Below are 27888 nucleotides of genomic sequence, written 5' to 3' on the forward strand. Positions count from 1 at the left end.
CTCCAGGACATCTGGGGCTGAACCAGGCCATCCGTCCATCAACAGATATAGCTGGATGTCATCCGCATATTGGTGACACCCAAGCCCGAATCCTTGCACCGACTGGGCGAGGGGGCGCGTATAGATGTTGAACAATAATGGAGAACCCTGTGGCACACCACATATTAGTGGCCGGCGGGACGATAACTTCTCCCCCAGCACCACCCTCTGTCCCGACCGTGAAGAAAGACTGGCCACTGTAGTGCCATCCCTTGAATCCTCACATCGGCGAGGTGGTGGGTCAAGAGATCATAGTTGACCATATCGAATGAAAGATCTAATAAAATCAGCAGTGCCGATCCACCTTGATCCAGGTGTCTGCGAAGATCGGGGGGTCACCCCGCCTTAGTGCATTCCCACACTGGGGACTGCGCTTGCACAGGCCAGCTGCTCGGAACAGGATTTTCGTAGCTTCTAGGCTATTAAGGGGGGCAAGCTCCCCCACAGACTGTTCCGAACCGGTTCTTCCTGCCGAAGCTGGTCACGTGTTAAGGGAGCTCACCCCCTCCTTCCCCAGTTTGTTTCTTGCCACCGTGAGAGATAGACGTCTTTCTTTCTGTGCTTCGGTTTCGCCTTTTTGTGTACTTCGTAATATAGTTAGTTGATAGTTGATAAGATGGTTGATAGTTGTTAGGTGATAGTTGGTTGCATTTTTGAAGAAAAAAAAAGAAAGGGAAGAATAAGACGAATGACGCCGGCAACGCAGTGAGTTTTGATTCTTGCGGTGAAAGTTTCCTTCTCCCCCACTGCTTTAGCAGCCTTCTTGAAGGGAGTACCGCTGGTAGACATCTGTTGGGCGGCCACCTGGTTGACAGAAGAGATTTTTGTCAAATATTATGCAATGGATGTCAACTCTAGACGGGAGTCCACGGTGGGACAAGCAGCTTTTTGTGTGAGAGCGTCACCCTGCCGCCTGGTGAGTAGCTTGCAAGTCTCCCAATGTGGGAATGCACTAAGACCATTGATGAAAACAGGGTTGCACTTACCTGTAACTGTTGTTCATCTAAGTCTTAGTGCAGGCACACATTTCCCCCCTTCTGCTCCGCTGTGAGCTCTCTACATAAAAAAAAAGAGAGAGTGAGAATTGAGGGAGTAAGAGTTATGTGAGAGTAGTGGTGTCACAGGAGAACTGGGGAAGGAGGGGGCAAGCTCCCTTAACATGTGACCAACTTCGGCGGGAAGAACCGGTTTGGAGCGGTCTGCGGGGGAGCTTGCCCCCCCTTAATAGCCTAGAAGCTAAGAAAATCCTGTTCTGAGCGGCTGGTCTGCGCAAGTGCAGTTTCCAATGTGTGCCTGCATTAAGACCTAGATGAACAACAGTTACAGGTAAGTGCAACCCTGTTTTTTTAGTTACTAGATTTTTGGTTGTGTGTATATAGTCTTGTAATGACAGTAGTTGGTTACTGAACAGATTATTAGAGTATAAAGTATGAAGTATACCTTGGCCATATTTATTGAGAACTTCTATCTGCGATATTCAGACAGTTTTAGAACAATTGCTGGATTGGTACACCTGTGTTTATCAGCTATGAACTATAATTCTAGGAAGATTGTTTCAGGTAGGTGGCCGTGTTGGTCTGTAGCAACATCTGTCCACTAGCACCTTAAAGACCAAATAGATTTCAAATCTTGACTCTTGAAGGCTCATACTTTGGAAATCTAGTTGGTCTTTAAGGTGCTGATGAACATGGATTTTGCTCTATAATTCTGGGCACATCTCAAGTAATGAATGGTTGTTATAGGAAAATGCCCTACTTGAAGAGGCTATGTTTATGTGTCTCCGTGAAAATTGATACTTTGGAACACTTTATTAGAATGCCTCTTTCCCCAGATATAAGAGATTTGTGGATTACCCCATCCCTATGTGGAATATTAGGTACATCACTGGGAGAAAAATTAGGTAGACTTCTGACTGAGGTGGATCCAGATGTTACTTTGGCGGTTGCAAAATTCATTTCATACATTAATAGCTAATAGAAAATGATTTGAGGGGTTTTTTAAAATCCTAGTTTATGTGGATTCTAGTATAGTACTACTCAAAATCTATAGGTTAAATGAATGCTATCATTTAAATAAGTAATTCTGGGAAGGTATCCCTAGAAGTATTTTTTAAAAATATTTAAATTCTAGGTATTGATTCCTCTTTATAGTGATTTCTCAGGAGAATAAAAAATGTGAGCCAAAGCAGAACTAGAATAAATACAGACTTCACTTTTAATGAGCCCCCCCATCCCTTTAGTGGCTTTAATATATGCCTCCTACTGTTGTAGTTCACTCTTCTAAAATGTGTTTTGTGTTATGCTTTCTTTTTACCATCCATTTGCAGCTGCAAAAAATATTTTTAATTCAAACTAATCCAATTAGAAACACATTATGCTATTAAACATAAATGTAACTTAGATGCCTTTAAATAGGTTGGTTCAAATCTGACTACACAGCTTGTAGTTTTGAACTGTAATATATGTTTCTTTGTCTCTAAAATTATTTAAGTTTAGCAATAAACATTTTAGCAAGTGTGCAAACTTGCTAAATGACTTTTTTGAGTGACTCATTCCAATTAAAGCCTGCTAAATATAAAACCAAGTGCAATCTACTACCTACACTATGTTACATCATTAACCTGTAGCTCAGTTCCATGTCTTCCATTTTAATTGGTTTTGCTATGATTTAATGTATGATTATTTCCTAACATAGATTGAATGTGACAAGTTTCAATTGTGAAAATGTTCTGTAAAACACCCAAGGCACAGTTCATTTTAACACATCTTGTACTTTTTAAAAAAGTGTGGCTCAAAAGCATATTATAAAGCATAGTATGTTTGACATTCTTCTTGAGAGAAAACTAAAGAGTTGCTTTAGATATGCCAGCATGGAGAGGTAACGTCATATAATGTAGTCTTATGTCATAAAGAAAAATGATAGTTCCCTAGTAGAACTGTGAGTTCATAGGGAACTCCAATTAGTTCCTGAAAAATCCACTTTTCATGTTTACTTTTCACTTGGTGAGAAATAATGTGTATGCAGACAGTAAATAATAGCATACAAAGCTTGTTTCTTATTAGTGCCAAATTTATTGACAGCACATACTTCCTGCTTGTTTGTAAATGTTTTTGGCTGTTCTTCATAATCTGAAAGATTGTTTGGAAAACCAGTATATTGTATTTAGATGTACCCTTTCAAAGATGACTCTTATATAAAAGATAATGTCGATGCTCAAGACTGAAGTCATAAGAGCAGAGAATAAAGCAAAAAAACCCCAAGAAGATAAACTTCAATCAGACCTGAAAACGCTCACAATTATATTACTGGAATAAAAGTTACTGGAGAATTTATATTAGAAGTGGACTCACCAGAAAGTCTGTGTTCCAAAGAATCTGTCAAATGCTAAAAGTTCAAGCACACATGTCATACGAAACTCTTTTTTAAAACCATACATTTTATTTCTGTGCAAGGGCATGTCTGACTGTGGAAAGGTTGCATACTATAATTTTAATAATTTGTAGTTAATGGAAAATGCTTAGTTCACGTATCTTTCACTGAACATTTGTTGTATTTTGGCCAGAAAGGAGAATGGCCAAAATGTGAACCAATGTGTGCACCATATTAAGAATTTCATAATATGTAGAAAAATAGTAATGTGTGTAATAGCACATAATTAAAACAATACTAATATCGATGGTTGTTGTGGATTTTCCGGGCTGTATTGCTGTGGATTTGGCATTGTAGTTCCTGATGTTTCACCGGCAGCTGTGACTGGCATCTTTAGAGGTGTAGCACCGAAAGACAGAGATCTCTCAGTGTCAAACTGTGGAGAAAATGTTGGCAGGTAATTTATATCTACTCAGGAAGGTGGGTTGGGTTGCGTCATCCTGTAAGAGTGAAGCATTAGCATTCCACACCCTGGGAAACTCTTACAGGATGACGTAACCCAACCCACCTTCCCGAGTAGATATAAATTACCTGCCAACATCTTCTCCACAGTTTGACACTGAGAGATCTCTATCTTTTGGTGCTACACCTCTGAAGATGCCAGTCACAGCTGCTGGCGAAACGTCAGGAACTACAATGCCAAGACCATGGTGATGCAGCCCGGAAAATCCACAACAACCATCGCTCTCCGGCCATGAAAGCCTTCGACAGTATATAATACTAATATCACCTATTAACAGAACACTAATGACAAACTAGATTTTTCTAGTTTTTAACCTTGTAATGTTATTGCTGCTATAATAGCATTGTATGTTCATAAAGGGAAAATCATAGTTATAGAATGTTTATTAACAGGGCAACTTTCTGCAGGTTTAGTAACTGAAACGGTGGTTTCTTCAATTGATAGATTTTGGGGATATTTTAGTTTGATTTGGTCTGTAAAGTGGCACAAAGAAGTATGTGATAATCAGTATCCACATATCACTTGCTTAGTATTTTCTCTTCCACTTCATATGGATATAACACTTTTTAATTTATAGAAACATCTTCAAGATTATGCAGCCTTTTGGAAAATACTATAAACTGAAGTGTGCGTGTGTGTCATAGTGCACAGAGGGGACAGGGTGTAACAGAAGGATAGTTGCATCCAGGACTTTTTTTCTGGGAAAAGAGGTGGTGGAACTCAGTGGGTTGCCCTCAGTGAAAATGGTCACATGGCCGGTGGCCCCGCCCCCTGATCTCCAGACAGAGGGGAGTTTAGATTGCCTTCTGTGTCGTGCTGCGGCGCGGAAGGCAAGCTAAACTTCCCTCTATCTGGAGATCAGGGGGTGGGGCCACCAGCCATGTGACCATTTTCAAGAGGTTCCGGAACTCCGTTCCCCCGTGTTCCCCCTGAAAAAAAGCCCTGATTGCATCATTTGCATAATCACAGTTTGACATTTCTTAGGCTTGCACTATGCAAAAGTCTACAGCTGTTTTGATAATAATGTCTCCCCCCTCCCCAGTTCACTCTAATATTTGTTTTTAGTACAAGTTGATTTGAAGGATACAAAGCAAGCATCTGAGGTTAGCTGACTTTAAGGTAAACTAGCATACATAAATAAGAATGCTTGGGTCTCAGTGTCTGGCAAGAGTGCTATAACAGCTGAAATTTTAATATTTTAGGGTAGTAAAACTGTCTGAAGAAGGCACATTTTTATGTCTAATGTGTGAAGTTTGACATGGGGTTTCTATCATAATTGCAGCCGTTATTCCTGCTGTCAAACTGTAGAATGCTGAGCTCTGGAAGTTTTGCCTTACTTACTGCTCTCCTTCAAAGTAGTTCACAGGTAGAATGCAGCAGAAAAGTGCTGAATTAAAGTTTATTAACCAATGTACCCCCAGAGCTTAAGGGGACCATGTATTCCTAACTCACTAACATTTTGCATCAGCCACCCTTACAGATACTAATATCTTCCACTGTCTCTTTTTATCTTCCATTCGGCTTGTTGTGTATTCTACTTTGCTGCTGTTAGGAGTGTCTCACACCCAAATGGATTAATGGATTATTTCTTTAGTTGGATCTTTTTTCTACATTGGTCTCTTTTTGTAACACCCTCCTTGCTTTTTATAAAATCATATCCACTGACTGTACACTTTGTGTATTTAAAGGTGCTACTTGACTCCTGTGAGCTAGGGGCATTTCAGTAGTGGTTAGGATTCAGGAATATGTGTTTGAAAATGTGAAAAGCCACACAGAATGACGGGGGGGGGGGGTTAATTCTGCATTCATACATGCTAACAGTGGTTAGGGAAGACATTTTCTACTGATTGAAAAGTATGATTGAATGTTTGCTAAAAGCCATCTGTATTTTTCTAATGTTGATGTATTGTAGTAATTAATTTTTAGTGGTAGTGCTTATCTTAAAATGATGTTTATCTCACTGCATATTTCTGAGACAGAAATCACGTGCATTATCTATTTAATATCTCCTGTTAAATTTAGTCAATCTGAGTACACTAGATCTAAGATACTAATAGGTGCTGAACATAATCTGTATGAAGGAGATTAGTGCTTTCTCTTCTATTTTTTGTCAAATTTAAGAAATGAAATTAAAATTGATCTGTTTGCATGCATATATTCAGCACACTGAGCATTCCGATTTCAAGCCATAAATGTCCTGCAGAAAACAAATCCTCTGTTTTTGTTAAATAATCACATATAGGCTAAAAGCACTACTGTTGTAAGTGAAATGTTACACATGTTCACGGTAAACGATCTGCATTTCAGATCAGCTAGAGCTGCATTAGAGTAGTAATTTTTGGACAAAGTATATTAAAACAGATTTAAGGTATAGTCAGAGTAGGCTACGTTACTCTCCAAAAATAGCCGTATTTCTTTTCATGATACCCTTTCGTGTTTTTTCATGTGGTTTATTTCACACATGTGTTGGGCTAAGCAGCTAGTTTTACTGGGTTTTAAACAAATTTTTTTCTAAGTTTTCAAAGTAGTTGTTTTTCATTTATATTTAATGGTAACTTTTAGAGTTTATTAAAATTTATATACATAGCTTTCCTTTATGAAGATTCTGGGTCACTTAATTAGATTTGTTCATGTATTAAAATGCTTAAAATGTTTAAAATATTTTCATAAATTTCTAGCTGTTAACCCACTTCTATTTTTTCCCCATGCAATATGGAAATCTGCTTTGTAATCATTACCAGTCATTTCAAAAATAGTCACGCAACTTCCTTTTATAAAGATTATTGGTGACTTAATTAGATTTGTTCACGTATTGTGCCGGTGTCTATTTTGTTTTCTGTGTAGAGCAGAAATCTGTTTTGGAATTACCAGTATAGTACAGACTAGAGCTTGCTTAGCTAATTTCTATTGTTTTGTCTGTTTTCCTGTAGGTAATGTTAGGTTCTTTTCTGTCCCTTGTTTTTAAATGTGGATTTGAGTTTTGTTTATTTCAGCAAAGACTTTGCAAGAAGAATTTTTCACAGTTCTCAGTGCTAGCCTTTGCAAAACCAAGAAGAAACTAGATTATTCCTGGTGCTGTTCAGAGAAGGAGGTTCAAGTTGTCTTTTGTATGTGTGAAACCTACTTTCCTGTGTTAACTGTTAGTCTTGCCAATACAGTTTTCTGGCACCACTCATGCTGAGGTAGATAATCCATGGTAATATTAAGCAAATGCAGTAAGGTGGTAAAGAATGTCAATTGTTGCTAGGTATAGAGAACTAATCAATGCCACTATAAATCAAGTAAGGTAAACATACTTTACAGTCCTGTATGTGTTAATAAGCAGGTATGCTGTAAAGATATGTTTCAGCTGCACAGTTGTTGTTTTTGTACTGTATTTCATATTGTAATTTTTTGGCAGATGTGAGTTTCCAGACTTTTTGCTTGGCAGGTTTTTGGCTCTGATGTTTCAGCTGGTCTGAAGTAGCTCCCTTTGATCTATATCATGCTGCTTTAATATGCTTTAACTTATTGATTTACCTCTGTCATACATTTTGGATTATATAAACCACTAGAATATCTACTATCATGATCATTTTGTATGTATGAACCAGATAATCTTGCATATATAATTACAAACTGAACAGGTTCATTATTGATAGTTTTTTAAAAAATTACACTTTGTTCTTATCCATTCATTTTGCCTTGCCTAATTTTGATTTGTTACTTTTAAATGTCTGCAAAATATGGATACCTTCCCTGCACATAAAAGTTAACTAATGAATATATCTCAACATCTAAACAAAATGTTTAGATCTCTGAGTTATCAGAAAAAGACTGCCCGTATACTTGCCTGTGACCTATTTACGTTAACTCTGAAATGCTTTATAAAACAATGTTCCAAAGCATTGTTCAAGCACTTAATGAAAGAATAAAATTGAAGTTATGCCATTTCAAACTAAATTCAGAAGTTCACTTCTGCACCTTCAGTTAGAGCTTCAAAATAGTCTAATAGGCGTACCAGGTTCCAGTCTGAGATTTTTTTTTCATATATTACAGAAAAAGCAAGTCTTTTGTTTTAGTGTTTGACAAAACTCTAATTCAGCAGTAACTGCATACGTAGGCTCCCCCTTGCTTTGCCTTGCACTAAAAAATATCTTTCGTCAGATTCAACTTGAGTGATTTAATTTCATATACATATAGGTAACTACTTTCACATGTCCAAGTTAATACAACCAAACTGCTACAATATAGTTTATGGAATTTAAAAGCTATTTAGATTTAAATATGACATGTTAAGTGTTAGATCTTTTGAAATATTGTTTAATATAAACAGTATTGGTATAAATAGGTTAACTTCTACTGAGTTGATTGATTTTATCACTTTTTTAAATTCTAAAAATCGGGAATAGTCAAAGCTTAACTAACATTATTCCACTTTTGAGAACACATACATCTGCATGGAACTATTCCACTATTGTACAGAATATTTAGGAAACTAACATCTGAAACTCTTGTTTTCAGAGAATGAAAATTTGATCAAAGCATTAAATAAAATATATGGAACATAAATCTGGTTTCCATAAATAAAACTTTTTGATGTGAGACCTTACAGTTTCCAAGGGGAAAAAATAATTAAAACATAAAGAAACTTGTCTCCACATTTTCCTTAAATAACAAAGATTTTTAGGTCTGTTTCATTTTTATTCTTTACCATTCAAAAACATGGCTATAGTTTGTTCATAAATAATATAAATTAACTAATACTGTATATAAATTAGAAATAGCCATCATTTCTCTTCCATCAGCTCATCATAGACATAGTTGAATAATAAAGCAGTAAAGTGGTATTTTGTGCACATCACTTGTACAATTATGCATCTTTAAAAATACTGCTACAGGCAGTTCTGTTGTACCTGGTTAATTGTTTAGAATTTTTTTGCTTAAGTTATAACTACTACCTTAATTCAAGTCGGAAGTTTTATAATTAATTGCAGCAGGGCTGCTGAAGTCAAACACCAGTGAAGTCCAAAAGGAATACAAGAAACAGCTTGCACATGTGAGAGTCCAAGGACAACTCCGATGGTGAACTTGAAAAAAAGAAAATAATTTGAAAGCTCTATGCTTTTATTGGAAAGCTGAAATGTATGAATCCTGAAGTATTTAAAGATTGGCCATTCATCGAAATGCAGCCAAACCTTTACTGTTCTGTATTGTCCCACATAGGAGCTATCTGTAAAGCCCAAGTTTCTGCAATTAAATCCTGGAAGGCCCCTTGGGTGGCTAGCACTGAATGGTGTATTACTAAAGAGAGGCTAGTATCACATTTCATTTCATTTCAAAATCCCATCACTGGTTCCGTGTAAAACTTTCTCCCACTTAAAGATTTGGTATCAAAATGTATACAGTTTCTGTCCAAGTGCTGTTGTCTGTGGGGTTAAATTTACAAGATGCTTACCCCCATGCTGTAAACTATCAAATATTTCAATATCTAGATTATATTATAGTGCAAGCTCTAGTTTCTACAAATAATCTGTAGCCATTTGCATGGCTGATTTCTCTTTGATAAGTAAATTTGATGAGTGCAAGAGATGTTTACAATATACTGTAGTTACAGCTTTTACCAGAGCTAAATACTTCTAGGGTACTGTAGATGTCACTTTTTAGAAGATTTATCTAATCTTTTAATTGTAAATTTTGAGTATTTATTGATCTTATCCATATGGCACATAAGCAACAGGGAATTTTGAACAGTGATTTACTGCATGTGAAAAAACTGCAGATCATACCATGATAGCTCTCCCTTTCCATGCATTCTCAACACTACTTATTTTAGTTAGATTTATTTGTGAACCTTAGATAGCAGTAGTGAGAAAAATAAGTGGGACTAGCTCTTCCCCACTGCCACACACCCATCCCCATTTGAATGCCGAGTTCCAAAATATATCTTCTGACTTGATATTCCGCTGTTGTAAGGTCTTTCTGCCTGATTACATGTATTCCTTTCACGGACAGAATTATTTTGCATGCAATTTAACCCAATATACATCTAGGTAATACTGACACAAGTACACATACTCATCAGTTGTAACAAAAACAGTACAGACATGTTGTTGTTTTAAATATATTGAAATTAAAAAGGATTTTTTTTACGGTGATGTCTTTTGTAATACATAGTAGTTGGTGTCCTATAAGGATGTCTGTTCCAGCAATCTTTTTATTTTATTTCATGATGGCCTTCCATATCATTGAATAAATCTTTGCATGTTTTCCATATAATTCATTTAGTTTTCTATGGGATTCTGGGCTCTGATTTTAACTTCTTTTTTGAAATAATGTTGAGTACGTACAATGTACCTGTGCAGCGATATGAACAAATTCTTTTATAATATTTTGTAGATGTAGAATTTTGAGATATGTGATGTAACTGAGGTTGTGAAAATTCAAGATGGAACCATTTGCTTTCATAGGAAAGAAAATGCAAATAAGTGTATTGGGGAAAAAACAAGTTTTATTTTTTAAAATGGATAATAATTTCATACAGGTAGATAAACTTAAGGTGGGGGAGGGGAGACAGAGAATAGAGGGGATGATTATGTTTTGGATGAGTGATAGGAATGTCTAATTTAATGAAATAAATTAATTTACTATTTTAACGGCTTATTGTGATATGAGAAACAATTGGTTTGTGTGTATGTGTATATATAACACACACAAATTATATATTATTTGTAAAGACTGAGGGCAGGTAGGTTTATATGTTTCTAAATATAACACAGAGTAAGTGGACAAATTGCAGGATGAGCTGTAGAGTGCAGCAGCCTCCTGTGATTTTTTTTAGCAGCAAATCACACAAATGAGCTAGTACAGCTTTTAATCCTTTTGGAAAATACAGTGATAGCTTGTTTCCTGTCTGGACAGCTCTTTTGCGCATCTCAGGTGGCTTTTCTGTGCACCAGTTTTATTTTTTAGTTAATTTACAAGATTTTTCCCTGCCGTGCCACCCTCATAGGGCTACCAAGGCAGTTAACAAATTAAAACCACATCTTAGAGCCAAAACACACGAGAAGAAATACCTAGGTTCAGTACGTGTTCTCTTACCTCAAGGTTTGCCGGGATCTGTAGGCGTCCTGGAAGCTTAACGTTTAGCATTTACAGAGCAGCAGGAAGGGAAATACAGGCGCCTGTATTTCCCTTCCCCTTCCTGCTGCTCTGTAAATGCTAAACTTTAAGCTTCCAAGACACCTACACTTCCCAACAAACCTTGAGGTAAAAGAACAAGTTTAGCATTTATAGAGCAGCAGAAAGGGGAAGGGAAATGCAGGTGCCTGTATTTCCCTTCCTGCTGCTCTGTAAATGCTAAACTTTAAGCTTCCAGGACGCCTACAGATCCCGGCAAACCTTGAGGTAAGAGAACACATGCTGAACCTAGGTATTTCTTCTCGTGTGTTTTGGCTCTTAAAACCATTAAAATCAGTATACAAATGCATCATTAAAACAATTTAAAACCAGAGCTTGAAATGAATACAAAAAACAAAAACAGGTAAAACATTGGGGAGGGAGGGGGGATCATTGAAGAAATGCCAAGCAAGGAAGTCTTCACCTGCTGACAGAAGATGGCAACAGAAGGGGACAGGTGAATCTCCTTGGGGAGAGAGTTCCAGAGTCTTGGTGCCACTGCTCTTCTGGGTTGCCATCTGCCTAGACTCAGTAGGCGAGGGCACCAAAGCAGGGCCTGCACAGATGACTGCAGTAATTGGGTGGATTCATAAGTAAGTAGGCGGTCCTTCAAGTATGTTCCCAAAACATATACTGCCTTAAATATCAGCATCAGAACCTTTACCATACAGTTAGTATCAAAACATATTGGAAAATATATGAAAACTAATTTATATTCTACAAAACCTAATATGTAGACAAGCCAAAAATGAAAGGAAGCCCATTTTGCAAAACTGATTGTATATCTTAATCTTGGAAAGAACTGTTTAAAAAATGGCTTGTATCCTGTTCCACCACAGCTGAAGGTACCACTTTTTTGTGGCAGTGCACATTCTAATGACTTGAGAGGCTCTTCCACCACAATTTGTCCCTTATGCCATTACAACACATCAGGCTTACCAGAGAGTAGCGATGAAATGGAAGCCATTATGCTGTGAATGGGCTTTTAATAACAAGTGGGTAATCATGCTTGTCTACAGTAGAGTAGCAAGATGAGTCCAGGGCCATTTTTAAAGACTAGAAAGATTTTCAGGGTATAAACTTTCGAGAGTCTCATATCCTGAAAATCATGTTGGTCTTTAAGGTGGCACTAGACTTGAATCTTTCTTTTAATAATAAGAGGGGGGAATTGAAAGTGAAGGAACACCCCATCTCCTCTGCTAGCTCTGCTTCTTCCCTTCCATCAGCTCCATTCTCCTCCCTACCTCTTCTCTGCATCCACTTTTGCCCCCTCACAGCCTGATTTCCCCTCCTGTCATCTACCTGCCCCCCACCATGCTTGTCTACTTGTTGGCAAAGCAAAGTAGCATGAAGTGAATCAGATATGTAGAGGAAGCAGTCCAGAGCCCCATTTAGCTTTCTTTTTGAGCATGCCCCTGTTGGCCATTACCATCACATTTTTGTATAATATACTATGGCGAGATGTCAGCTGACATTATTATTTTGTGATTGACATGCATAGTTTATTCCATTTGGGTTTTTATCCTTCCCTAATTTAAAAAAGCATTAATTTTTCGGCAAACTCTACTCCAGAAAACCTATATCCTAGCCCAAGTGGTTTCACAATGTGACAATTTTTATTGACTGGTGGGGATAGCGCATATGGTTATTAGATTCATAGATGATAAAACTGCACGGTCATTGTGCAGGTACCATAAAAAGCTGTGGTCCTGTGTTTCTGCCTTTTCTCCCACTGTAATGTATGTTTGCACTAATGAATATTACAGAGGAAAGAACAGGTGATTGAGGGCTTCTTTGATAAGTATTCACAAATTTACAATAATGTAGAGTTAAATAACACCAGATATCATTGTTAATGTGTTCTGCTTTTAAAATCATTTGACAAATTATAACAGATCTTGAATAATTTGTCGCCAAAATATTAGACTGTTTTGGAAGAAATTGGTTCAATACTTAGTGCATGAATGTGCTGCACTCGATACATATTAATACTTTATATTTTTAAAAGTTTTTAGTATACTTGAAATTGCAAGTAGCAGGTTGATTCTGGTTTCATTTCACTTTGTCAGCATAACTATGGTATTCTAGTTTTCAAGTGGGTCTTTTCTGTTTAGCAATATAAATTTAAAGCAAACTCACCAGACCATCTTGACTTCATTTAACTGCTGAGATAAAGCAATTAATTGAAAGATATGATGTGAGAGAGTTAGTTTTATTGGTTAGAAAAGTCAGATGAATAGGTTGGATCTCATCTAAATTTCATACAGGGAAGCACAACTTCCTTTCTGCTGCAGCCAGGAATGCCCCCCCCCCCCAATGCGGTTCCTGAGAGATTTGGGACGCCTCCTCAGACCACCCACTGAGGGGGGAACCATGGGATGACAGTGGGATACCACATGGGTGCACCCCTCTGTGTGGATCTCCTGCTACCTGGGAGTGAGGATGTCCCAACAGCTCCTCAGCTGGGTGAGCACCTGTAATGCTCACTCCCAAGGTTCTTTAAGGGGATCCTCGTAATAGAGAAACGTAACTTGCAGGCCCTGTTTCCACCAAAACGGATCCATGCCCAGTGGCCAAACTACCACAAGAGCCACAAAATGGCTCCCACCAAAGCTCCTAGAGGCTAAACCAACGTTGTAGGCCATCCCAAATGTTGTGAAACCAAATATGCTCTCCCCACCTGGACAGGTGCACCCATTGGGATGGATCAGTGCCTCCAGTCTGAAAGATAAGTCCTGGTGTGGCATCACCATACTTCCTGCCACGTCAACAAAATGTCCCACAGCCCTGGCCAACTTTTTCCCAGCCAGGTCAATCTTGCCCCGTGCTATGAACAACGTTCTAACAAGTTTGACTATAATAAGCCTATCTGAGGAAAACATTCACAGAGGAGTTCCAGGTTGGCCACAATAGACTGCTGCAAGTCCAAGCCCTGCTGCTTGTCCAAGTCATTCTCCTCCAGCTGGATGACCAGGGCATCAGGTGGCCCTGCTGACTGATGCGATAAAGGACCAATGACACCAGTGAGACCTGTAGCATACGTCTGACATGGATCCAGGTGATGTTTTTGGCTCCATCCAGTCCAAGCAGCTGGCTCCATCTGGACAATGATGCACAGAAACCAGCTTAGTGCACGATGCTGTGCCCACAGATCCAGACCGATTTGTGCTGACCTGTAAAGACTGCCAAGAGAGGTCATGTTTGTGGGAGACACCCAACCCGGGACAAATGTAGGCCCTATATGCCCTGACCCCCATCTCCATATGGCCTGGATGCAGGATGATGGAAGGCCAAGTTCCACTGCTACAGTAGTAGCTCCAATCCGAAAGGAATGAGTCCCAAACTCCATGGCCAGCTGGACAGCCGCAATGAGGCAGGACCTGAGGATGGAAGAGAACTGAAACTAGGTCAGGGAGGAACAGTCTCTGTATGTCAGGAAGGAGCCCATGTGCTGCAGGCAGGTGGTGAAGTAGAATCTAGTAGCCAGGACCAGACGCAGCGAGGTATTCACTGTGGTTTTCAGGGGGATGTATTCGCCCTTCCCCTTTTGGTTGGTCTTGGAATGTCTCAAGAGGACGTGCACCTCCGCTGTCAACAGTCAAGCATCCTGGTCCACTAAGGCACATCTCAATTAGTCCCAGCAGGAGCTAGAGACCAGCTTCCCCACTTGGAACACCTCATAAAAGACCAGCAAGAAGGTTGTCCTAAACAGCTGGGCCTCAGAAGGTGAGCGGTATGTATCTGGGAGCTTCTGCAAAGGAGGCACATGGGTCTGAGTGGCCATGGGCCTTGCTGAAGAAGGAGATGGCTGCTAGGTGGCACCCCATGTTACTGGGGCAACCCCCCGTGTTTTTAGATGAGCAGCGGGCAGAACTTCCAGAGATAGCAGAGAATGCCAGGAAATTGGAAGCGGCCCTTGAGTAGGCCCAGAGGGTGGAGGGGGTGACAAAGTTGAGTACTCCCTGCATTATATTGTGTTCCCAAGATCCCACAGGTCCTCTGGAAACTCGTCCAGAGTACGACATGGTTAGGCAAGGCTGAAGAATCTCGCTATCTGGAGTCAAGACAAGGTATCCACGACACTGTTATCCACATCTGCTACATACCAGGTTGAAAACGAGATGTTAGCAGAGAGACAAACCAGCATGAGCCTGTGCACCAAGTGCATATCCGGTTCAGAACAAGAGTATTGCCTGTTCAGGATTTGCACCATGGCATGATTGTCTCACAAGAATCTGACCCTCTTGTTCCTAAGTTGATCCTGCCATGCTACCACCACCATCAGGACTGGAAAGAATTCCCAGAAAGTGAGGTCTTGCAGAATATCCAACCCAGCTGGTAGACCCCAAAACTTATGTTGCCTGCTGTGTCTGAATGCACCTGCAGGTTGGGCTCCAAGTCCCTTGGGTCTGGCCACTTCGGAATGTTATTAAAGGAAGAAAAGTGAGCCAAACCCTTCAAGTCCTTGGTGAGATGTGTCAGGGCTTGCCGTCGCTGCCGCTGGGCGTGGCACTGGGCGGTCTGCTCCTGACGTCACAGGGGGGCCAGGGAATCTGCAGGACCCTGCTCTGTGGAAGGAGGGGCGGTATACCTCACCCAGACTCCCTCTCAGTCCACTCGCTGGCCTGCTCAACCTGGCCTGCTTACCCTCTGCACCCTCCTTCATCTTCTCCTTCCAGGACTCTCCTCCAAGCCTCCACCCTTGCATCTTACTGCTCTCACTCCACATCATCACTCCTCACTCACACCCACCACCACAGGGCTCTTCCCAGCCAGCTTTTATAGGGCTTCCTCCTACTGCCCCACCCCTCTTCCAGCCTGGCCTTTGGCTGCACCAAGCAGTTGCAGCTGGGGTAGCTGATCTGGCCCCACTGACCAGCACCAGCTGTGCCTTGTTCTCTGGCTGCCCAGCCTCCCTGCCTTGGCTGATTGCTGAAGGCATGTCCAGCTGCAGTCCCCTGGCTAGCAGCCCGGCCTCCCTGGCTGAGCTGATGGCTGAAGGTGGGTCCAGCTGTGGCTCCTTGGCTGGTTGCCCAGGGCTTCCTGCAGAGTGCCTCCAATAGCCCCACCTGGAGTGGCTTGGCTTTTGGCAACTCCTGGGCCAGGCTACTATTTTCTAGCTGGGGCGTGGCTTTGGGTTGTTGGGGCTGCTGCTGCTTCTCCTCCTCAGGTAAGGTCTTTGGGTGGGTGACTGCTGAGCTTCCAATCCCTCTGCCCTTGCCCCCTTCCGCCTTGCCTAGCCCCCTTTCCCTCCCTAGGGGAGTGGGACTCGCTGGCCTCTCTCTGTCTCCCCCTGCCTCCTGAGGCCCTGGGCTTTTGCCCCTTGCCCCTGGCACCGGCAGGTTCTGGCTCCATTTGCCTGTGGGAGGGGTTGACCTGCTGTCCCCCAGCTGCCCCCTCTGCCTGCCAGTCAGACCGGTTGACCTGCTGTCAGCTGGCTGACCGGTTGACCTGCTGTCAGTTGGCTGACCAGTTGACCTGCTGTCAGCTGGCTGACCAGTTGACCTGCTGTCTGCTGGCTGCCCCCTCTGTTTGCCCATCAGCCCGGCTGACCTGCTGTTCCCTCCTACCAAGTCTGGGGGCTGGGACCCAGACCCCGGACAAGATGAATGTGGTGGTGAGAAGCAACCACACCGCCCATGGCCTTGGCCAAGTGAGCGTAAAAGGTCCTCCCTGAGGAGACTATCCGGCATGCAAAATTAAGATGGCCTATGATGGACTGGAGCTTCTTAAGAGTACATTTCTGGTGGGAAATTGCCTGGAGAATGACCTCCCTCAGGCTCTGTAGCTTGTCCTAAGGGAGACGGGACTGCCCCAGAACAGAGTCCAGCTCATTCATGAGATAAATCAGCTGGGTTGCCAGCCCCTCTGTTTTTTTCCTGGGCAAGGGGAACACTAAATCACCGAACCAGAGCCTGAAAGGTACCCAAGCAATCTGTGCAGGCCGAGCCATCCGAGGGACCCGTGATCAAAAAGTCATCCCAGTAATGCATGACATGCAGGCACCCCATCTGATCCTTTGCAGTCCGTTCTAAGAATGTGCTGAAAGTCTCAAAAGCAGCATAGGCTATTGAGCAGGCTATCGACATGGCCTTATCTACGTACCACCTATCGTTAAAGCCTAACAGGCATAAGTCATTGGGATGTACTGGCAGGAGCCCGAAAGCTGATTGAACATCACATTTTGCCTTGAGGGCACCTGAGCCACAGGAATGGACTAGCCTCACCACCTGGTCAAAGGAGGTGTACTTTACTGAATGCTCAAGAGGGATAAACTTAACAGAAGAATCCCATGGGTATGAAAGGTGATGAATAAAGCTGTACTCATCAGGGGCCTTCCTAGGGATCACACCTAGTGGAGACACCCTCAGGTTGGGCAAGGGAGGGGCACCGAAGGGGACTGCAACATGGCCTGCAGCCATCTCCTTAGCAATTTTGGCCTCAGGGAGATCCCTGGCAGCTTAAGGTTGTCAGAGACCATGGGGACCTAGGAGCAAATAAAGGGGATGTGAAAGCTGCTGGAAAACCCCTCCCAGAGGTAACTGGCAGCTGACTTGTTGGGGTAGTGCAGAAAAAGGAGGTGGAGCTTGATGGGGGTGTCTGCCAACCCCAAATCCTGGGTAGCCTGGCTATTTCCCTGCATTGGGTTGGGCAGAGGGGACACTGAGCCCCTCCCTCCTCATTGGAACTGTACATAGACGGTTGACTGGATCAAAAGGGCTGTTGAGCCTCGCAGGCACAATGATCTGGTGTGGGGATCAAAGCAGCCAAATATGGTCAGATCAGCAGCAGGGCACTGGCATTTGCCCCAATTGTACTCCCAGCAGAGGTATTTGACCTGCTTGTGCCTCCCTAGCCATTTTCCACCTCTGGGGGCCTCAGTCTTCCTCCTGATGTGAGGCACCACCAGCCACTGCCACAGCTTGTGGCTGATCAGGTCCCACCTGGCCCTAGAGTTATGGAAGGCCTCATCATATTCCAGGGCTGTGCCATCCCCTGTGAGGGCATGGGCCTTCAAAATGTTACTTAATGATTAGTTAAACTCCAGCCCTTCTCAGGGTAGGCCACCTGTATCACCTCCTTGAAAACCAGGCAGCCCTCCATCCAATTGCCAAAGACACGCTTGTCAGCCTCACTTTTGGGCCCATTCTTATCCCTCTCGGGGGGAGCACTCCTCCCATTCTCAACCTTGGATTTTATCAGTGTGAAAACATCCCTGTAATAACCATCAAGACTATGGTCCCACACTTTGCAAGTTAAGTGAATGCTGGGAAGGTCTTCATTATCCGTGAAGGACAGAATGTTGGCTAGGCTACCCTCAGGTTGGCTGGCTCCCCAAACCTCCTGGGGACCACTCCCTGCCTCCCTGCTGCAGGCCCTCCTTTGTAGCTCACATGCCGGTAGGCTGTGAACATGCATTGCTACTCCCTAGTACTCCACATCAAAATCCCTGGCCTTCTGAGGAGGACTCACCTGTGGTTCCCCAGCTGTCTGATTCTGGACACTCTCTGAGCCTTCCTGTGGGTCTGGTAGGTCCTTTTCTTGGCGGGCCATTTGCTCTGTTCTAGGGTACTGGAACTGCTGGAGAGTGATGGGGCCTGCCTATGTCCTTGGCCCTGGTGGCTTTCCCCACTGTCCTGGAGGAGGCCTCCATAGGTGCTGGAACAGCAGCCGCTGAACTGAGTCCAGAGGCCCCCAGCTGCTCCACTTTCTGAGAGGAGCTTGCGAGTGTGAGAAAGGCCTTGCAAAGTGCACCTTCCTGCAGCCTGGCCAGTCTGTCACTGGGGAACCCTGGATGATGGAGAATGGGAGCCAGGCTCTGACTGCAGGAGTGCCCTGGGGCGCATCTTTCCTGTCAACCTGACCTCATTGGGGGAGGGGGAGGGGGAGGCTGGTGTAGCGTGGGCAAAGTGCTCTCTAGACTAACATCCCCCTGCCTTGGCCACCTGGGTAAGCTGAATGGCCTTCTCATCGCCTTTTGTTGCCTCTACCCTCATGTTCCTTTTGGGAGGTGGGATGGCCCTGAAACCTCCCTGGCAGGCTTCTTTGTGGCAGCCCTTTTAGGAGACATGGCTGCACTTGTCTATTGGCTTGAGCTTACCTGTCTGCTCCGCCTTGCCCAAGCTCCACAGATGGGAGTGGGGGTGAAATGAAGCCCACAGCCTCCATGAATCCTGACTGCAGTGGGTACCGTTGCCAGTGTAGCTGCCGCTGATGAGGAAAGAGAGACCATTGCCTTCACTGTCGCTGCCTGGCCCCACTGGGCTTTGAGCCTTGGCTCTGCCACATCCTCTTGCACTCACGCTGCTCGTCCCACAGTTGACCATAAGCCAAGTGAAGAGGGGCAGGGCCAGCTCAGAGCACGGACCTGAGAGGAAACTCCGGGTCTCAGGTCTGTCACCAGTCCCCGCCCCCTCTTCCTCAGCCAGTCTGCCCTGATTGGCTGGTTGGAATTTGAATTTGGGGCGGTGAGTGCTGCCCCGTGGTGGCCACTGGGAGCCTTCCTGCCCTCCAGAATATATTTGCTACCATGCACCCTGTCTTTCCCCCTGTAGACTTGCAACTGGATCTCCCAGGTGAGTCTGGGGGCTGGCTTTTCTTGAGGAGTTCCAAGCAGAACATGATGGTACTAGCCCTCCTGCTGTTTGGCCTTTGCATCAGGTAACAAGAAATATGTAAATTCTGTTTTTAGAAACCATTGTTAATGGTCAGTAGATCTGTTTTGCAAGAAGTTGTCTAAACCCTTTGAAAAATCATCTAAGCTGGTTGGTACTGCCTATTTTTTTATTAACAAATATGATTTGTTAATTGTGTGCTTGAAATACTAAGACACTTAAATTTGAATAGTTCAACACGTATTAAAATATGAAATCTGTTCTTTAAAAGTGTTCTTACTCACACTTTTTTTATTAACAGGAGGAGTGTTTCTTGAATCTAGAGGCTCCTATTTCAAGGGTCTGTGGTTATGATACTCCATTCCCTCATATTTTTGAACCATTCTATATCCCAGACAAATGGAAATGCTATGATGCTCTTCGGAAAATGATTAATTATTAAACAGGTGAGGTATATTATTCATTATAGAGAATTTTTGGATGAAAGCCTAACAATTCTACATATTTTTTGGTTTTAAAAGTCCCAGTTGATCAGAATCATCATATTTGCCTTGAGTTTTCATCTGTATGTAGGTAAAAATGTAAGTAGGCAAGTAGCTGTAAAATACATTTTGCTCAGTGTACTAATAAAAAAATTTAAAACTTTATGCTCCAGAGTTGTAGACTATTAATTTGAGGTAAAAGACCTCTTAGTGTAGGTAGTGATCCAGACTTCCAGAAAAAGGTTGTGATCTATTGATTTACTCTTGCAAGCATTGCAGATCTTTCCCTCTTGCCCCTCACCCCAGCAATCCCTTCTGACCTTGGGATTTTGGCACTTGCATGAGGTAATTAGCCATTTGAGTTAATATGCTGCAGTGAGAGGTGGTGGTGGGGAATTGCTCTTTTTTCAACAGAGCTCCACAGAAGAGGAAGAGGCAACTGCTGAAAGAGGCAGGAAAGGCCGGTTTTTCCTTCCCCTTACAACTTACTGCAATGCATGGCTATTTCTCCATGCAGGGCTCACCACACTGGGAATCAACTTGCTGTGTCTGGAAATGGCTGTTGGGAAGAGGGGAAAATAGGAAAGATCTGGAACCATCAGCACCTTCTGCTGACTCATCACTAGACCCACTTCAGCATTTCTGATCAATTTTGTACATGTTCCTACAGTTGGATGCTTAGGATTGGGAAGAATTTCATTGTTGAAAAAATAAATAGACTAAGAAGATATATATTTATAAGTGGGTTCCACTACGGACTTGTGATAGGTAAAGGTAAGTTGGTTGGTAGGTTATATCAAAAGAGTAACTTGCCCAAGTTAACCAGTGAACGTCAAGACTGAATGGATATCTGAACCCAAAATTGATGGTTGTATGCCAACTAAAATGTACCTATCTGTAGATGAAGTAGTAGAAATTTTAGTAGACATGCAGGATTTATCAGCTCTGCAGAAATGTATTACTCCGATTTTTTTAAAGCTCTAAACTAGGGCTGCACAAGGGGAATTTCTACAATCTAAGCAGATTGTAAGAATCAGTTAAAAGCCTTGAAAATGAGAAAAGGAAGGAAAGTGGACTACAAAGGTCCCAGACAGCCAATTTGCCCATCACTATTCAACAAATATAAGGGAGGAATTATTTCTCTTTGATTGCAGGGGTAAATCCTTCCATAGTATCAGGATGGACCTAAAACCATCCCATATATTGCTATAGTTTTTTGACTGGCTTGCGGGGGACAGCTCTTTCCCTCAGCTGTACTGCAGTTTGGGAGCCGCATTATCATCTTCTTACCACTTCTTTCCTCCACCAATTTTTTGGGTGATAAGGAATGTATTTTCTTACATAGGAAAGTACCTATACGTTCTCTGAGTTCAGATAATGTTCATACCTCACATCCATGTTTATACTAGTTTAATTTTTTTAAAGTTCTTTGCCATTGTTGTTCCCTGTTATTCAGATCTTTTTCTGAGTAATACAATTTACTGCCCATGAACTGGATCTTAAAAGGTCCTTTCATTTCAATAAACTTCCCCTTGATGGGACAAGCCTTTCTGCCAGGCCAAGGCTTTTCTCTTAGCAGAAGGGCCCTGTAGGATCCAGACCTATGTAAATCCTGTCTCATAGTACAAGTTGGCAAGTTGGATTATGTGTTATGAGTAGAGATGGGCACGAACCGAAATATGAACCAAAATTCATGACTAACCAGGCCAGTTCGTAGTTTGGGAACCAGCGGTTTGTCAGATCCCATTTCTAATGAACTGCCACGAACTTTAGGCTGGTTCGTTTGGTTTGTTTTTCAGTTCATCACTACAGACAGCCTGGCGCTGATCAGTCAGTTTCCTAGGCAACAGGGGATGGACTTCCTGCAGACCTTCTGCTGGCCTGGAAGTGACATTTTCATGAATCAAAATGAACCGATTCGTGAACCAGGGCAGGTTCGTGAAAGTTCGTGGTTCATGAAACATGATGAACCACGAACAGCATGGTTCGTTTTTTCTGGTTCATGCCCATCTCTAGTTATGAGTCTTGCTCAGGGTTTTTTTTCTGGGAAAAGAGGTGGTGGAACTCAGTGGGTTGTCCTGCTTGGCGGCGCGGAGGGCAATCTCAACTCCCCTCTGTCTGGAGATCAGGGGGTGGGGCCACCAGTCATGTGACCATTTTCAAGAGGTTCCGGAACTCCGTTCCCCCACGTTCCTGCTGAAAAAAAGCCCTGGTCTTGCTTATTAAATCATAATTTCTTTTTTTGGTACAGCTAAATCATTCTCTTTTCCTAAATAATACATATGATTTTCTCATTTTGCACGTTTAAAGTGGTGTGTAAACTGGGTGTAAATATCTGTCATTTAGTTATGGAACTTGTCAGTTTCCTCTGCTGAAGATGAATGTTCTGATGTTTTGGGCAGATATGTATACAATGAAAGATAAATTGATGGATGTATATGTTTGTTGCATTCCTTGTTTGAACTGAAAATCTGTCAGGAACCTATAGATTTTTATAAAGATTTTTTACTAGTGCTAATTTTTGCACTGTCAGTTACGGTTGCCTTTTTCAGCTTTGATATCCCATTAATACTCTTACATTCATTTTCTGCACTGCATCCTTGTAGATAAGTATAAAAAAGTATTATACCCTTTCTGTAAGAGGATCTTAGCGTCGCTCCCTTGTTTGTTTAGAACATTTATTTACTGTTTCTCCACTGCCCTTGGTTGTTCACAATAAAATAAAAAACGTACCGTATAACAGTATAAGCCAAAATTTAGCATATACCCATCAGATCAAATAAAAAGTATCTGCATATTTAAAACAGCAGCAGCACTTAAGCTGAAAAAACAATAGCTAATTTAAATCTTCTTCCCTTGTGCTTGGATCTAGATCTTGAACAATAAGGATAAAAGAAAACTTACATAGAACCCATATCTAGAAATACCTCCCTTCAACACTTCTCTGCAGCCTGTAGAAATTGAGTAACAAAATAGGTGTGTTTGGAATCAGAAACTCCTAAGAGGAATTGAACCTTTTGCTCTGATGCCACTAAAGGAAACCTATTCCATTTATCAAAACAAGATATAATCCATTTTAGCATAAACTTGAGCACATAAGGTGTCAGTCCCTGGCAGGTACACCCCTCAAGCCCATCCCCAGTAAACACACATTGGTTCCAGCAGAAGCAGCTTTATTAAAATCTATGCAGTTCAGGTTTGTGCTCCATCACAGAGTCTGGCAGAAGTGACAATTCAAATCAAGCAGTCTCTGTTATAGTTGATTTTCCCGTGCTCCAAATGACAGTTAAGGTTTGGTGTGCAAGCCTACAAGAGTTCTGTGATAATCTATTCAGTTATGACTAGCCATCAGGTATACAGTAAAGTATTCCCACCATCTGGGAAGAGTAGTGAAAGCTGGCATCTAGACACACCAAGGTGACGGTTAGCCAAGACTCGCATATTTCTCTTAAGATAACAGGAGAGGCCCGTTCTGGGTCCCAAGCAAATAACATCTGCAATATGGTTACAAATGATCAGAGGGAGTTACACATCAATTTAGTAATAAAGCAGTCTAACTTCAACATATTGTGGCACAAGCAATAAAACAAACAGATATTCATGGCATGGCTGTACACAGACATGACATAAGGGCATTGCAGGAGAATATGTACAAGAGAGTCCACCAACTGGAGAGGGCAGGAACATAACTGATTCGAAAAGAGGATCCTGTGCAGATGACCCAATATACCATTGAAAGGGGGCAGTTAAATCATGTATGCATATAAGTCCTACATAACTTTGAGCTAACCAAGGATTCGTCGTCGTTCTTCTGTGCAGCCCCACATTGGGACTGCGCTTGCGCAGGCCTGCCTCAGAGATTTATAGCTCTAAGAACCTCGAAAAGTGGGCATCCACGCCCAGAGCGCATGTGCGGCTTTTCGCGCCCAAACGCAGCATATTAGAGCGGGGCACCCATCTTGTCCCTCAGTTCTCTTTTTGCCACCGGTGAGAGAGGTCATTTGCTCTCCTCTCCTCACTTTCCCTGCTTTTAGCATTTGCTGTTAGTGATATATTTCTTAGTTAGATGTAGTATTAATAGTTCCAATTCCAGTTGTAGTTACAGTTAGTATAGTTAGTAGGATTAGTGTTCATGATGTCGCAGAAAGCCTTATTTAAAAAGTGCTCAAAGTGCGACACAAAGATGCCTCAGACAGAAGAACACTCCCTGTGTATCCTTTGCCTGGGTGAGTCTCATAACATCCCTGCTTACCGCCACTGTCAACAATTTACACCAAAGGCGCACAGCGATCGGGCAGCTAGACTCAAAGCAGCCCTTTGGGAGATGGTCCTTTCAGGGTCCAATAAACCATCAGCACAGATGTCCGCTGATTTGAACCGATTACCGAATACCAATTATGCCTGCAAAATCGGGGCACGGAGATCCCCCAACTGAGCAGGCCCCGACTTTACTAGAACCGACCCCTGCCACTCCGGAGGCCATCGGTTCCGAGGTGAAACCGAAGGATAGACCGGGTTCCTCCAAATGCCGTTCTCCGAAACCGATCAGCGAGGAATGCACCTCTTCGGAACCGTTACCAAAGAAGGCTAAGGCAAAGACTAAAGAAGGCTAAGGCGAAGACCTTAAAAAGTCCGCCTCTTCTTCCTCTCATAAGGGGAGACATCAGTCTACGTCCTCTATCCCCTCCCTCATAATTGAGGAGGAAATCTTGCAGCAACTGCTGACGCCCTCCCCTCCTCCTACTCCTATCTTCCATCAAGACATCGAAGGGGAAGGAGCTTTGGATGACCCGGATCCGACTTTTTCAACTGCTACGGATCCGAGCCCGAACCATTCAGATTGCATACCCTCAGCCCAGACATCTTCGGTTCCGGGTATGCCGGCTCCTCCACAAGCCCAGCAGTTTCAGCCCTTACATCAATATCCGTATTCTTGGCCGGTTCCGGCATCGGGCCTGCCACCTGCCCCGGGCCCCTTCTGGGCATGCCAACCTACTTACCAAGGGCAGCCTCCAAACTGGCAGGACTTTATATCCTGGCTGCACTCCACACCTGCTTTGCAGCCTCCTCCTCCCCAATCTGTTTCGCAGCAGAGTCAACGGTCTGCGGATCCAGGCACGTCCAGAGGTCAACTGGCCACGATCGTGGAACGCACCTCTGGTTTGGAGGAGGACATTGAATCAGTGTCTCATTATGGGAAAGTATCCGACATCGCTTCGGACATCGCTTCTAAGACACTGTGGGCGAACCCCCTTCTTCCTCGCCTTCGGAAGACTACAGGATGTTTGCGGAACAGATGTTGAGGATGGCCAGGGCTCTTGACTTGGATGTTTCCAGTACCTCCTCCACGTCCAAGAGTAAGGTGCTTCAGGCACTTTATTCGGATTCCACATCCTCGGTGGCCTTCTGAGCAGTTGAAGATCTTCTGGACATTGCACATGGGGTGTGGGAGAAACCGGCCTCGGTTCCAGTGACCTCACGCAAAGTGGAAGGCTATTACAAGCTAAAACAACAAGATTGTGCCTTCCTTTTCACCCACCCCAAACCCTCCTCTCTCATAACGGAGGAAACACAACCTAAGAGCAAGTATGGCTCACACTCTTCCCCTAACAATAAAGAGGGGCGCAAGCTTGATCAACTGGGATGAAAGATATACTGGTCAGCTGCCCTAAATTTCCGCATTTCAAACTATCAAGCCATTATGAGGTCTTACAACTTGTTTCTTTGGAGTCGACTTTCCTCCTATATCACAGACCTCCCAGAGGATAAGAAGTCCGTCTTCAGGATCCTCCAAGGGGAGGCCTCTAGGCTGGCCAAGCAACAAATGACTGCTGCCAAACATGAAGCCGACTGCTCAGCACATGCCATAGCTTCAGCAGTGGTGCTTTGACGTCACTCTTGGCTGAGGTCGACGGCCTTGACTCCTGATAAGAGAAGTAAGGTTGAGGACTTTCCTTTCGAGGGCACCTCGCTGTTTTCCGAAAAAACTGATGATTCCTTGAATCATATGAAGACTAATAGGCAGATAGCTCGTTCATTGGTGGTCATTGCTCCGCGACAACAACCCCAGCATCAACAGCAGTATAGATACCACAATCAACTCCAGCAGCAATACCAGCGCAATACGAGGTATAATTATCAGCCTTACCATCAGTACAAGGCATACTCATCTTATCAACGGGCCTCCTCTAGGCGTCCCAATAGGCCCAGACCTAAGCAGAACCAACCGCAATCCCCAAAGTTTTCCCAACCGCAAAAGCCTGTTTTTTTGACTGACCACCCCAGTTTTGGGACAACCGCATTTGTTTTTGAACAGGTTGTTTCCTTTTTTTCAAGAATGGGAACAGATCACCTCTGACTCCTAGGTTCTGGCCATCGTTCAATATGGCTACCGGTTACGTTTTGAGGACATGCCTCAGTTGACTTGTTCTGGGTGTTCATTGGCACCCTCGCAAGAACTACAGCTCGCTATATCGGAGCTGTTACAGAAGGGTGAGGTACAAAGAGTCTCTCCTGGTCACTCTACATTTGGGTTCTACTGTAGGTACTTTTTGGTGGAAAAGAAGGACGGTGGAGTTAGAGACAACTGAATATGTTTATTAAAGTTGAAAAGTTTTGCATGTTAACTCTCTCTAGTGTCATTCATTATCTAGAAAAAAGTTCTTGGTTTGCTGTCCTGGATCTTAAGGATGCTTATTTTCACATATCTATACATCACACCCACAAAAATAATGGTCTTTGCCCAGAGACCCAGAACTTATTCATGGAACCTGAACTCAGTCCACATAGAGCAAGTACGATGCTTTAAGTATTTGGGTGTGGTCTTCCAGGCGACTGGGTCATGCAATGCACATATTGCCCATGTTACCTCGAGTGCTCAAAAGTCTGCCAGAGCAATTCAAAAATTCTTCTGGACCAAGGGAGGTAGATCCCTGACAGCTGCACTCAGGTTATTCTCTGCAAAATCATTAGCTCAATTAACATATGGAGCTCTGCTTAGTATTAAATCCAACTGTACCCTGATGGAAATAACAGTCAAAATTTCTGAGAGGTATTTTTCAGGTCCCCCCTTGTACTACAAATGCTGCAATCCGACTGGACACAGGCCTGATAACAGTAGAGGCCAGATTATGGATTGCAGCAATTCTTCATTGGTTAACGTTAACTTTTTTCCCTAAAGGACTTGTAAATCTAATGCTAACTGATCATTGTACACCATCTTAGGTTAGCAAGATAGATAGTAAACTAGCCTCTTATGGCTTATCACAGCAATTATTGCTCAGTATGGGTTATAATCAAGCCAAAAAGGCCATTAAGCAGAGAATAATAGAGGTCGAGAGACAACACGACTTAAAACAGATCCAAGGTGTTACTGTTTGATACTGACCCCATGGTTAGGCTAACCCCTATGCCTTATCTTTTCAATCTTGCCAATCACGAATACAGGAGAACCTTTACGTTAATGCGTTGGGACGCTCTTCCATCAGCTGTACTGGAAGGCAGATACAAAAGAATGCTACTGGAAGAACGCCTGTGTCTCTGTGGTGATGGGAAAATAGAAACACTAGAACATGTCATCTTTGACTGTAAAATACACATACAACTACGAGAAGTTTACAAAAGGCCTATACTTTCTGCCTATCCAGGTAGACGTAGAGCTTTTCTACTTTCAAAAATGCTCTCGGATAGATCCCAGGATATA

At 42.9% G+C, this 27888-nt stretch overlaps 1 protein-coding gene across 2 annotated transcripts in view; it reads left to right on the forward strand.

Moving 5' to 3' along the window:
• BCKDHB (branched chain keto acid dehydrogenase E1 subunit beta) overlaps window positions 1–27888 on the forward strand; it is an 80950-nt gene that overhangs the window by 41634 nt on the left and 11428 nt on the right. Inside the window, exons 10-11 of one of the 2 annotated variants that reach the window (XM_054988171.1) lie at window positions 20006–20150; window positions 20704–21023. In XM_054988171.1, coding sequence (XP_054844146.1) covers window positions 20006–20146 — 141 coding nt within the window. In that variant the 3' untranslated portion in view covers window positions 20147–20150; window positions 20704–21023. Of the gene's footprint in view, window positions 1–20005; window positions 20151–20703; window positions 21024–27888 lie in introns of those variants that run through there. The other variant, XM_054988161.1, reaches the window with a different exon arrangement.

The sequence above is a fragment of the Eublepharis macularius genome, chromosome 1, assembly GCF_028583425.1.
Source record: "Eublepharis macularius isolate TG4126 chromosome 1, MPM_Emac_v1.0, whole genome shotgun sequence".
Lineage (NCBI taxonomy): Eukaryota > Metazoa > Chordata > Lepidosauria > Squamata > Eublepharidae > Eublepharis > Eublepharis macularius.